The 13,275-nt window shown below is 34.4% G+C and overlaps 1 protein-coding gene across 1 annotated transcript in view; it reads right to left on the minus strand.

The window, feature by feature from the left end:
- Positions 1-531: 531 nt before the first annotated feature.
- The window catches only part of LOC140055708 (uncharacterized), a 58,372-nt gene continuing 45,628 nt past the window's right edge, over positions 532-13,275 (minus strand). The window contains exons 8-15 of the mRNA XM_072101081.1: positions 11,637-11,743; positions 10,582-10,723; positions 10,083-10,195; positions 9,175-9,572; positions 4,933-7,305; positions 4,642-4,728; positions 4,370-4,441; positions 532-4,249 (exon numbers count right to left, since the gene is read on the minus strand). Coding sequence (XP_071957182.1) covers positions 4,178-4,249; positions 4,370-4,441; positions 4,642-4,728; positions 4,933-7,305; positions 9,175-9,572; positions 10,083-10,195; positions 10,582-10,723; positions 11,637-11,743 — 3,364 coding nt within the window. The 3' untranslated portion in view covers positions 532-4,177. The remainder of the gene's footprint in view (positions 4,250-4,369; positions 4,442-4,641; positions 4,729-4,932; positions 7,306-9,174; positions 9,573-10,082; positions 10,196-10,581; positions 10,724-11,636; positions 11,744-13,275) is intronic.

Here is a 13,275-nt window from a genome sequence, read left to right on the forward strand (position 1 = left end):
TACTTTAATATGCATCTACTTGTTTTTAAGTATATTCACTAGTAGTAGTACTGGTAGGTGCATTACTTCAACGCATGCTTTGTATATGTCAGTTTAAGGGCTGTATGTTGTTATTGACGGCATGGCTGAAACATGGTTCACAAGAGGAAAATGCATGCAAGTGAAATCATTGTGAATGTTTCCAATACAAGTCTTAGATCACAATCCGAAGATCAAACAACACATATCTCATTTAAAATATAAACAATCAGTGCAATAGCCACCAGTATGGTTGGTATTAAGTTTCAACCTGACCACTTTTTCACACAGGCCTTTGACAACCCAGTGGCTTGAACAGAGATTGTTCCCTTTTCTTGAGAAAACTGTGCCACTTTATTTCTTGTTGCTACATCCCTGAAAATGGATTGGTACCGCTGATTTTGGGACCCCATATAAGTGGAAATTTGACCACCACCACTTTATCCCCCCCCCCCCACCCACCCCCACCAAAAAAAATAATACCTATGCAATAAATCACAACATGAACATTGATATCTTTCATATGTACAAAATTTAATTTTTGTAGACAAGAGGAAATATTGTATCGAATATTTGATTCTAGTTTTACTACCAGAACTTCTCACTCGAAACTAAAAGGCGACGAAAAGATAATAAAACTACGAGATAAACACTTATTTCACATCGATGGTTTGGGTATACATCCCAAAATAAACTAAAATCTACCAAATAACATTAATACTGAGTTTTTTTTTAACTTACAAAACAGAGATGTAAACATGAAAGTGTTAAACTAATTTAATATTTATGTTTTCATTTAAATTGGTTACTATGCACAACACTTAATGTTACATTTACAGGTACGTGTAGGAAATCTTCAAATAAGGCTTAACAACCAAAGTAAATTAATTTGGTGGGCTTTAAACGAGAAAATAATGAAAAACATACAACAATAGTTATATGTAAATTTACAAAATGAAGTTATAAATAAGAACTGGACACTAAGTATAATATGACATGCATATATAAATCAAAAATTGCGGAAAATGTATGCACCAAAAACGTAAAAACAGAAAATATTATCATGATTTAAACTATACTAATAAATTGAAGGTGACGTGTGATGAAGCTAAAAAGCACCACAGTGTGAATAATCAACATATGCAAATCAGAAATTTACATATTAGCAAACACTTGTGTAAACTAGTGCAAATGTTTTTATCTGAACTAATAATTTACATATAAATGTGAATATTTGCATATTAATGCATATTCATAAATATCTATAAATATGAATTCAACATTTACATAAAATGCACTTGTATCAACATAATTATAAATGCATAAATTTGCATAACATATGGATTCATAGTCATATGTGAAAACTATATATGTATCACACATTATAATATCACCTAATTATAATATTCAATAAACAGTAAATAAACTAATTTATAATATTACAGTTTACGCAAATAACGGCGACGAATTGACTTACATTAATTAGGTAGCATTTACTTAACTTAATTTTAAAAAGACAATAGAAATTAAATAATTATATTGAGTAAAGATTAAACAATTTCAGATTGTTTTTGTATAAATTGATTATTGTGAATGAGATGCTTTAATGTAACACAGTGCATGCATACAATATTGACAAACTAGCAAAAAATCCAGAGGCATAGGCTGGCTTCATAAGTGTGCACCTCAGCCTACTAAAAATAATGTTTTACAATTTTTAAACTATCCACTTATATCTTTAAAGACAATCAACATTCCTTAAGCCACAGAAAAAAAAAATCAGAGTTTTTAAAATATTCACTAACATAGGATAAAAAAACTCTTTCCTTGGCACCGCTAATACAGTTAGTCAAAATGAAAAATTGGTAAATTGTACATTTTAAAAGCTATATTTGTACATAAAATTTATTTATTTGCGTTTTTGATGCAACAAAAGTTACAAAAAAGCATTATATGGACAATATTGGCTTCATAAAATGATCATGTGAAAACAATAAAGATGGGCAAAACACATCTTCCTGCCTACCGAGTCTTTACCTGTTTTTGTTAAAAATCAAATCAATAAAGGCTATCATACCTTAATTAAAGCACTTGCTTTCACTATATTACTAAAATATTAAATGTATTGAAAGAATTTCAGTTTAGTTTGACAACCAGGGAAGAGGGTGAAATTAAATGTGTGTAATTTCATTCTTCCCTGATTTAACAATGCATATAACATTAATAACAGACGATTTAAAAAAAACCTCTCGGCTGATAAGCTTCTATTTTGTTCCTAACTACCACATGCCCATAATAAAACAACATGACCTACAATAACATTTATTGGCACATGTTTTTAGATTAATAATAAAAAGTAAAACACACACTTTTTAAAAATAAAAACATTACACAGTATATTACAGTTTTCTCACACAAAAAAAAACATCGACTGAAAAATATGTACCCTGATATTATAACTAGATATAATTTGTTCAGTAGCTTCTGAATAATAATTTTTCTAAAAAATAGAATATAAAAACGATGAATTCAGTAAAGGTAACCATGGTAACCATCTTGCAGCAACGATAGACATGGTAAGTCTCCACTAATTTTGTCTCCCTCTACTGTGATGAGTTTCACTAAACATGGAAAACAGTAAATTCACTAAGTAACTGTAATAGATATATTTCAAAGTGTAAATAGTGATTTCAAGTGTAAATAGCCATTTCAAAGTGTGAATAGGTTTTTGCCTCACATACCCTGTATCACATGCTAAACACTATTCATATATTTAAGTTTTCCCGAGTAAGAATTAATTTAAAAAAAAAGTTCTTTGTTTATTACAAATACAATAATCTTTTAATTACTCCTTATCAAAACCCAAATTTCATTCAATCTATTTAAAATATGCAAATTCATGCAGCTGAATATGAATTTATTCAAAACAGTATGTAAATTTCCACAACAAACTCTATACAGCATTCCTGTAAAACTTTGGCTTAGCTTTCAATGGAAATTCGATTTATTTTTAAACCTGTAGAATACGTAGCATTGATGGATTATCTTAAAAATATTGTAACCACTGTTATCCCCCTCCCCCGATATACAAAAATTAAATATATAATTTTGAGTTGTCATTTTCAGAGCGATTCGGTGGACGAAGAAAGCACTCACTCGAAGAATGCACCCATTAATGTCATTGTAATATTTTTTAAAATAAAATTCTCGTTATAAATGACTTGATATTTTCGAAAATTTTAGGTAAGTCAATTATACAAATGAGCATGCATCTTTACTTTGGCATTCTGATTAACAAACTATTTATTTGGTTCATCTTTTCCCAAAATGGGAGGCTTGCTTAAAAACAATAAAGGAGCCAGCAATGTATTCGTTCATTAACATCTCTCAATCACAATCATTTTTCACGCAATGTAACTCATTGACTTGGTATATGGACTTATAAATACACTTAATATCTCAATGAACAGATAGAGGCTGACATAAATGGGAGATGATATTTTGGAAAAAGAAAAAAAATAATTATATAATACATAATTTCATAATCAATAAAAAAAAAAAAGAAAATTAATTTTAAATGATTTTAAACTTAAATTTTAAAAAGGGAAGCTCATGACTGAATGGAGGGATTGTAAATTAAAAGACTTAATTTGACAAATAAAAATAATTTTGGGAAAGAAAACTAAAGCCTTTCTTTTTCAATGAGCTGGCCCCTTTACCACAAGCAGACAAATTTTTGGTTTCAAAGTATACTTAAATCTAGAAATCTCATGCAACGTATTAAATATTAATTCGTTTTAACTGCTCGGCTTTAGACTGCCATATTAACTTTTTAAAACTTTCTTCATATCGTGTAAACAACGCTAATATTCGCTTCATATGATTGATGCTTGATGGCGTCACAACCGTATATCCAAATAGTGATATCACGATAAAAACATCGTTCTTGTCACGTCAACTTGCTGAAAACGGTGTCAACTACGAGTACTGAGCAGCACATCAGACTACCTTGAAAAATCCACCTACAATCAACAGATTACGTAATCCTACAAATATTCCAAAGGCTTGTGGCAAAAATCAGAAACATCATCTCTAATACAAAATCAAACTAGAGCTTTGCAATGAAGTCAGAATTTCAAACTCGTAACTCTACTGAACCTCAGTAGAACCTATGACAATTGTCACCAGGTAACGTATTTTGCGACAGTCCTGTGTTTGGCGAATCACCGCCCTGTAAAATAAAAAAAGCATTTAAATGTCAACAATTTTGCAAATAGAAGCCCACCCAAGAGTCCCATGAGCTTCTTTTCAAGGTTTTACAGTACTAGAACAACAACAATATTATACACACCCCAGGCGGTGATGAAAAGACAGAGTTAGGCGTCAACTGCTGGTGTTCAGGACTGCTGTAGTTATCGAATATCTGAAACAAAACATCAATTTTTTTTAACAAGGCACTATAAACATTTAACTTTTTTTTATGACAAAGATTAAAAAAGAAGTTAATATGGTCAAGCAATTCAATTATGGCCAGAGTGGTCATATGGCCTATAACATGCTTTTGCTACTATGGCTATATATGCCAGTATTTCGACAAAGTTGCAAAATGGGAGTATTACTTACATTTAATGGCGAGTTATAAGCAGTTCCGCCAGAGTCTGTCGAGAGCCTAGAAGAAGGCTCACCAGTCACCCTCATGTTTCTCTCATCCTGTAAAAACAAGTTAAATTATTTAGATAAAATTATTAAATTGAGATGGCCAATAAATTTTAATTCTAAAGAGAGTGTCAACATTTTTATACTGCATTTACTGCAGTAACTATATTTTTTAACACTTAACACATGCATTATTGCAGTAAAAAAAAAGAGTTACTGCAGTAGAAAAATTTTGCCATGACCCCTTATACATCTTACCATTTGTTTGTTTAGATGCATCTCATTCCCACAATAGACCATGTCTACATTATTCATTCCATAGTTTTGCATTTGTTTTGGCATTGTCATCTTGTTAGCTGAAATCAATCTCTGCTCATTTGCAATAACCATGTTCTGTCGGTTCATAACTAAACTTGGGTCAAAGTTATGACCCTTGACACCTTGACCCGATAATGCCATCAGCTCCAGCATTTCCTGCTGTATTCTGGCTTGATCCATTTCTGATGTTCTCATTCCGGGATTGGTTGAATATTGACTTCCGTCCTCTTCCATGCCTTGAAAGGCCACATTTCCAAAACCCTGATTTCCTGGATTTAACATTCCATAATTTTGTTGATTTACCATTCTTAGATTGTTCATGCTGACCATTCCTGAATTTTGGGAATTCATCAAGATTTGATTCCTAGTGTTGCTAATTCCCTGGTTTCCCGGAACTCCATGTTGATTTTGAGTAAATTGTATTCCTTGAGTTCTGGAATTCATTCCAAGTTGATTTTGTGGGACTGACATAATTCCCTGAGTTCTGGCATTCATTCCTACTTGATTTTGCGGGACCGATGTAATTCCTTGAATCCTGGCATTCATTCCAAGTTGATTTTGTGGGACTGACATGATTCCTTGAGTCCTGGCATTCATTCCGAGTTGATTTTGCGGGACTGACATGATTTCTTGAGTCCTGGCATTCATTCCAAGTTGATTTTGCTGGACTGACATAATTCCTTGAGTCCTGGCATTCATTCCGAGTGGATTTTGCGGGACTGATGTAATCCCTTGAGTTCTGGCATTCACTCCTACTTGATTTTGCGGGACTGTTGTTCCTTGAGCCCTGCCATTCACTCCTACTTGATTTTGCGGGACTGTTGTTCCTTGAGCCCTGCCATTCATTCCTAGTTGATTTCCAGAGTTCAGATTCCCTTGACTCCAATAATCCAATATATTAGGATTATTCTGAGTAGTGGGAACTCCTTGATTTTTGGCATATACTAATTCATGATTACTTCCAGCATTTGGAATTCCATGCCCTCTCAAATTATTTATTACTTGAGAATTTGGTTGTCCTTGATTTACAAAAGTTTTAATTCTTTGATTATTTCCCGGAATCTCTTGACTGTTGATTCCTTGATTTCTAGCACATGGAATTGTATGGTTCTGGATAGGTCTCATTCCCTGTTGATTGTCACCAATCCCAGTTTGTGTTATTCTTTGGTTTTGTAAATTCCCAAATCCAGAATTACTTATTCCTTGATTTCCATTCATCATTTTATATTCAGAGGCTAAACTCTGCATTTGATTCTGTGCAATTCCTGTTGCTTTTGTATTGACAAAGTGATTGTTTGTTGGCTGGTTTAACTCATGCATTCCGTAAGGATTTCTCGCCTTCATTAATCTTTGGTTATCATCACTTATCATGCCAGCTCCATTCACCATTGTACTCTGGTTTTCAACAACCGGCATTGAACTGCTGCTCAAATTTTGAGAAGTATTAAAAGCTACTTCACTGAAATTCGGCTGTAAGGAAACCTCAGTATTTTCAATGGGTATCATTCCATGATTTCCAGGTGTTTCAAAGTTGGAAACGACCGGAGAAATATATTGATTGAGTGCTGATTGCATCGGTTTTCCTTGAGCCATCAACTGGTTAGTTTGAATTTCTTGGAACGACATTGAATTTCCTAGACATTGAGCGGAATTCGTCTGACTAGGGCCATTTGGCAAATATTCTAATGTATGAGTTCGTTCTCGTTTTAAGTTATCTGTAGGGGGTTTCTGTGGGTTAGTTTGTTGTCGAGTGGTATGTACCGGATTTGTAAGCATGTCATGCAGCTTGGATCCACTTGCCGAAAAAGTGTTCTGATGTCTATTTCCTTCTGGAAATAGATTTCTGCTTGATTTCTGTAAAGCATTTCCACATATTTGTTGAAAATTTGTTTGATTCGGTAAACTATTACTCGCGAAGGACATACTATTTTGTTGGTTCATAGCTCCGCTATTAACTCCCTGAAACATGATCCTCTCTTTTGAATCAAGAACTTCGGTCGCGTTCTGCTGCATACACGAAACAGACGCAGTATTCTTAGGCACATTTGGAAATTGGCAAATCTGGCTTGGCTGTTCAGGTAACAACTCATGCGTATCAGTAATGTCTGTTAGTCTGTCAAGAGGCTTAATTGTATCATCAAACGATGGGATATCAGAATCATAAATGGGCACACCAGAAGAAAGCTGATCGGTCAACATTTGTTCGCTGTGATCCGTGATCATAGATGCTACCTGCATTACATCAGCATCGGAGAAGCCAGCACCAATATCGGGGATCTTCAATTTCTGTATCTCTTTAGTACATCTTGTTACCTAAAAAAAAAAAGAAGATTTTTCAGTTTAATGTTTCATACATTATGTGCAGGGAAAGTAGTTGATTTTCCCAAATTAATTTATAGCATTTTATGTAAATCTTTAATTTAAAACATAAATAGCTTTATTTTATTTTCGTACTATTTTCCAGCTCCAGGGCATCATTTATATGGAGCGCCTGCGCGACCACGCTCCTCAACAGGCTTCGAGGAGAGCAATTTATCGCGCTCCTTAATTTTCAAAATAGAGCCTAGCTTTTGACAGTGTTGATTTTTCTGTCAAGAGGCCTAAAAACACGTGGATTTTTAAAAGTTAAAAATGTGAAAAACGCTTACAATGACAGGCCTAGAAGACAATCGATCATCATAAATTATAAAAGCTCGAGAAGGCGGCGGAGTCATACTCGACGACGACAAAGCAAAGTAAACAACAGTCTAGCTAGCTAGCTATCTAGTCTACTAATAAAACACGAGGCCGACCGGACGTACAACTTTTGTATACACGTGACGTGTGTAATCTCCCGATATGATGGAAAAGCTACAAGCAGTCCCTCGTTTTTAAGGATCGCAAGCGCGATCAACAACCTTCAGGGAGAGCAATTAATCACGCTCCATCTCACAGTGCGAGGTTAGGTACCAAACAAGAGGATTCCCCTGCCTGCATTCAAGGACGAGTTTACTTCATCGCCTCATAGTGCATCCAGTACGGTGTCACATAGAAATACTTCCTTTACAGCAACCAATAATTGTTCCTTTTATGCTTACTGCATGTTTTTATGGAACGAGTTTATAAAATATATTTAATTTTGAAAGGAAACATTAATAGGAGGCCTAAATATAATGTTTATTATTTAAAAACTTAGTTGCTTTAATTATGTCATTGATGGATTATTTCTTCAAAAGTTCCAACCAATTTTGGTCACTCAAATCCTCCTCAAAACACGTGCTGACGTGTGACGTCATCATCTTCTAGAAGGAAGGTAGCTCTCCCCAAATTGTGCGTGCATGTGTGACACATGTAAACACGATTAAATATCTTTCTTAATTATTTTAAAATGATACTTTGTAACTTATTATCAATATTTTAATGGCTATTGCATGTTAGAATTGTATAATTTATGAAATACAGGTAGTAGGCCAACAAGCTAGGCTAGAAAAGCTAGGCCTAGTAGGCTAAAGACATGTTGGTCAGGATTCTCCAGGCAGGCTCCTGAAACCCAATCTAGGCCTACTCAGGGATTGATTTTTTTCAATGACGATCCCCACGGAAAATATTGTGTGTGAATGTGGGTGTGGGAGGGGAGTGGGGGAGGGAGGAATTTTGGGGAGAGTAAGTTAATTATCAAAAGTAATAAATGATATAATTGGGAGGGGTGGGGATAAATTCCCTTGGGCAAAAAAAAAATGTACACAAAATTAATAAGGGCCAGCCATTTTTAATAAGGGCGACCATCCTTCAACTTCAACTGGCCCTGCTGGCCACTATGGTTTAAAGGTTAATTTTCAGCCCTGTATTTATTAATAAAAGATTTATAGATTATAATATAATAGATTATAGCGGCAGTGTGCGCTAATAATTTTTTTTTGGTAGCAAAACCAATAGAATTTAACTTTTGTGGTCAAATTCAAACATTGTAATTTTTTTACATATTTACATAGGAGAGCGATTTAAAATGTTTGCAAGGAGAGCGAATTGCTCTCCTCGGTGATTTGAGGAGAGCGATTTGTTGCTCTCCTGGGTTTTGCATATGTGATGCCCTGCAGCTCTATGTGATTTTGCTTAACAACCAATCACCTGTTGGTTATGGCTGCCCTTTCCCCCCTCCTCCCCACTCCGTACATGTCACTGAATGCGGTAAGATCATTTTACCTGTGTTTGTAGTATGGTGTTCTGTACTCCGTCAGGGCCGACAAATGACTGCACAGTATCAACTCTGTTGCTAGTCCCACCTGGCAATGATGTCTGTACCACAGTACGCATTGGTGGCCTGGAACCAAAACCATTCGGGGGCTGCATATTCCTCGGTGTCACAACTGCTATGGCTTTTGGAGTTGAATTCTGAGGTCGCATACAAGGTGGTGGTCCACTGCCAGTGGGCATACTGGCATTAGGTGGTCCTCTGCCAGGGGGCATACTGCCATTAGGTGGTCCTCTGCCAGGAGGCATACCACCATTAGGTGGTGGTCCCATTGCACCAAAGTTTATAGGTGGACCACCTTCTTTTCCTATTTGTGGTTTGAAGCCACTATTGATATAGTTAATAATTTCTACAATAAGAAAACAAACACAGTAAATATTAACTTTTTTCATAATACAATCAAGCAACCAGCGGTGGTAAAAGAGTTCAAATGAACCCCACTTTTTCCTGAGGTACACTTTTCAAACAAGAGACTAGCAGCAGAAGTGATGGTTAATATATTTATATATATATATATGTGGTACTGGTACTGGTTCAAATAACCGTCTCACAGAATCATCTGGTAGCCATTGACTTGAAGTTTGCATTTGGATGTGTTACTTTTAAATGTACAGTATGAGAGTGACTATTACCAAATTGCACAGTCACAAAACAACTTATAAAACAGTTCATATATACAGTTAAAACATTGATGGAGATAATAAATTTCTGTTGAAGCAGGCTCCAATGAAGTTGCATCTAGTAAGTTGACTTTGTTGTACAACTCTATTAAGTACTAATGGTATCTTCCAACCTCTTTGTTTACTTTGTGTTGTGACATTTACATTGAATGTAAACAACATAATTTCCCTAGTCTTACCTTTAGGCATTGGTGGATATGGATTGTTCATATCATATAAAGATGATTTTGTCTTGAAAGGAAATTGAAATGGATTCCTTCTTTGTTTATGATACTTCTCCCCTTCTTCATCACTAAATCATTAAACAAATATACATCATTATCAATATTTAAAGAAAGAACTAAGAATAGCATGGTAAAGCTGTCTACACACTATCAAACTTTATGTGTATGTGCCCATAATATATGGACATGATGATGTCATATTACTACCATATTTGGGCATATCACTACCGTATTCGAGCACACTTTTTTTTAGTCAAACTAGTTTGATAATGCAGACAGAGCTTTTAGTATTTCCTGTAAAACTCAACTGGTTGGCTATAGAGAGGCCTGCATACAGACCAAAAGTCAACACTGGGAATATACCTGGGGCCAGACATAAAGTACGGGTGGGATTAGACCTGAAGTGGGATCATACCCAAGGATATACGGTACTAAATCAAACTTAATATCATACCTCATGGGCCTGTGAGTGGACACAATGTAGTCTGGTTGATCGTTCTTGTACATCAGTCTAGGCTTGACTTGAACCCACATCCATTTTCCAACCTTGCGATACAAACGAAAATAGCAGTAGTCGATATCTCCTTTGCGAAGCACTATGAAAAAAAATTATAATTAAATGATACAGAAATAATTTTATGTTAAGTTTGTCAACAATTTTAAAATCAATACAAAGAGAATATAAACCAAAGACTCTGAAATGTGCAACACAAAATATTTCTATAAATCTCTATGTTATAGATCTGATTTAGTACCCAAATGGGCATATGTCACATTGCTGTTACTAGGATAGGTATATTTGTATCTTTATTATATATTCATTCCTATTTATTAGAAAATGTTACAAAAACAAGTAATGTGCCCATATACGGACATGATGATGTCATATCACTACCATATTTGGGAATATCACCACCATATTTGAACAAATCACACTTTTTTTTGGTTAAAATATTTTAATATTGTAGACAGAGCATTGATAATCACTATCACTAAATAATATTATATCAATAAAGTACCAATCCATGATATTTGAAAATACCACTTGTGTGCCGAACAGGAAGATTCCAACGGCCTTCAACTTCTACACAGGCATCAGGACACCCTACACTTCCTGAGCCTTTCCTGACATTTTCCCAAAGGTATAGCTTATTTGGCCACGAAAACATTATTTTGAAACTGGTGCATACAAAGGGCGCCTTACAACATTATATGCAAACTACATGTATTGCCGTTTAAATTGTATTTATTTAGGTTATGTTAAAGCACCATGCTTGAGGGTAGCTCATAAGCCAACTCTAATTACAACGAAAACCTAAAAATATGTCCTTGGTGACACCGGATTTATAGTTAAGATTACCGGTTCTCAAAATTTAAACGTATCATAGGTATATTGGTAAATTTAGGACGTTGACGAAAAATAATTTTGATATCAGATTAGTGGTAGAGTTTTTTAATTAACAATTTAAACTTTCAATTCTGGTATATTTAGATTCATTATATGCTTACAGTTATTATGGAGGTCAGAGAGGTAAATCAAATCTTCATAATGTATGTAGTGATACCCTGGTAACTGAATCAGCTCTAACTCGCTGTAGCCCAACACTTCAATACCCCTGCAAAGAAACAGAAATATATGCTTTACTGATTTATTGACTTATGTAAGTACAAAAACAGATAAAAACGAAACCAAAAAGGGGATTTAAATACTGAGGAGGGGGGGGGGGGGGCTCTTCTTGAGGTCATGTGTTCAATTCTTCAAACAGTGCCACTTTAAGTCTCACAATTTTTTATTTAGAAATAAAGCATAAGCTAACGCGTGGTTCCAACTAGCACGTAACGAAAGCGACTTCCAATAATTTTGTTTGCCCCTTGCTGTGCGAAATCAAATCTGCTTGTTGCACGTCAAACCGATTTGATTTCCCTTAGCGATGTTGGAAGCACTGTTGCATTGTCGGTTTCCATTTGTGATTATGCAATACAGGGGGTTACCCCGGTGAACTGGTTCACACAATAGCCCCTGTATCAGGGGGATTACCACCTATCTGATAGGACAGTGATTAATTCACTATTGGTAATCCTTGGCCACATTGCCTAAAAACATAAAAAAAAAAAAAATAAAAAAAAAAAAAAAAACATTGCGTCAATACATTGCATTGTCGCGCTTTACATAATATTGGTGTTTTAACCCTGTTGTTGAATGTAACAACATAGATTTCCAGGAGTGGTCCAGTTATACATAAAGTCCTGATGATGACATAATATATGATATAAGTGCTAGAAATATTTACTTTTGGTATCCACTAGCAAATCTAATAGCATATTTCTAGTTTGCTAGGGTGGATTTCAAGCTCTGTGATATAAATACATTTTGCAGCCTTTATGGACCACGAGGCCCAGAAGAATATTGGTATATAAATAACAACAATAACATGGAAAATAATACTGCTTCTGAAATAGTTCACTGTTTTGTTTACTTAACCCAATTTGTCAACAGTTGAACTATGAATAATGTGCCTACTCTAACTAGTCACGTTTCAATTAAATACTGCAACATGTAATTAGGAAGCTAATAATTAAAAAGAGTCATATAACATGTCTCTCTTTTAATAAATTACCCGTAACAAACCAGAAACATTCAAACTAATTAGATGCAAAATATAGGGCCAATCAGGAAGTATTTTAACAAAATTAGCATTTCAAATTCTGAAGATTTTATCAATAACATTTCATGTAGAACATGTGTATTGTCCCAATAGACAATTGTCCCTCCCTTAAACAATATATTTAAATTAATTAGAGGCAATATATAGGGCCAATCAGGAAGTATTTAAACAAAATTACCATTTCAGATTCACAAAAAATGTATCAATTACATTTAGAACATGTGTAGAGACAATTATTCCTGTCTTAAACAATAGCAGTATTACATGAAACTAAATACATATGTTAATTTTGTAAGAGTTTTATTTCAGTATTGTGTTTTGTCTCCGGCCTATTTAAAAACATTATGAGTCAGTACCATCATGAACCTATATTTAAGTTGCAGCGTTCAAAACACTGAATCCCATTGAGATTATATCAAAGAGTAAAATGATCTTCAAATATTAAGAGACTCCTTAACCAACAATCTTTGTTATTGTTAATT

This window comes from Antedon mediterranea, chromosome 7, assembly GCF_964355755.1.
Source record: "Antedon mediterranea chromosome 7, ecAntMedi1.1, whole genome shotgun sequence".
Taxonomy (NCBI): Eukaryota; Metazoa; Echinodermata; class Crinoidea; order Comatulida; family Antedonidae; genus Antedon; species Antedon mediterranea.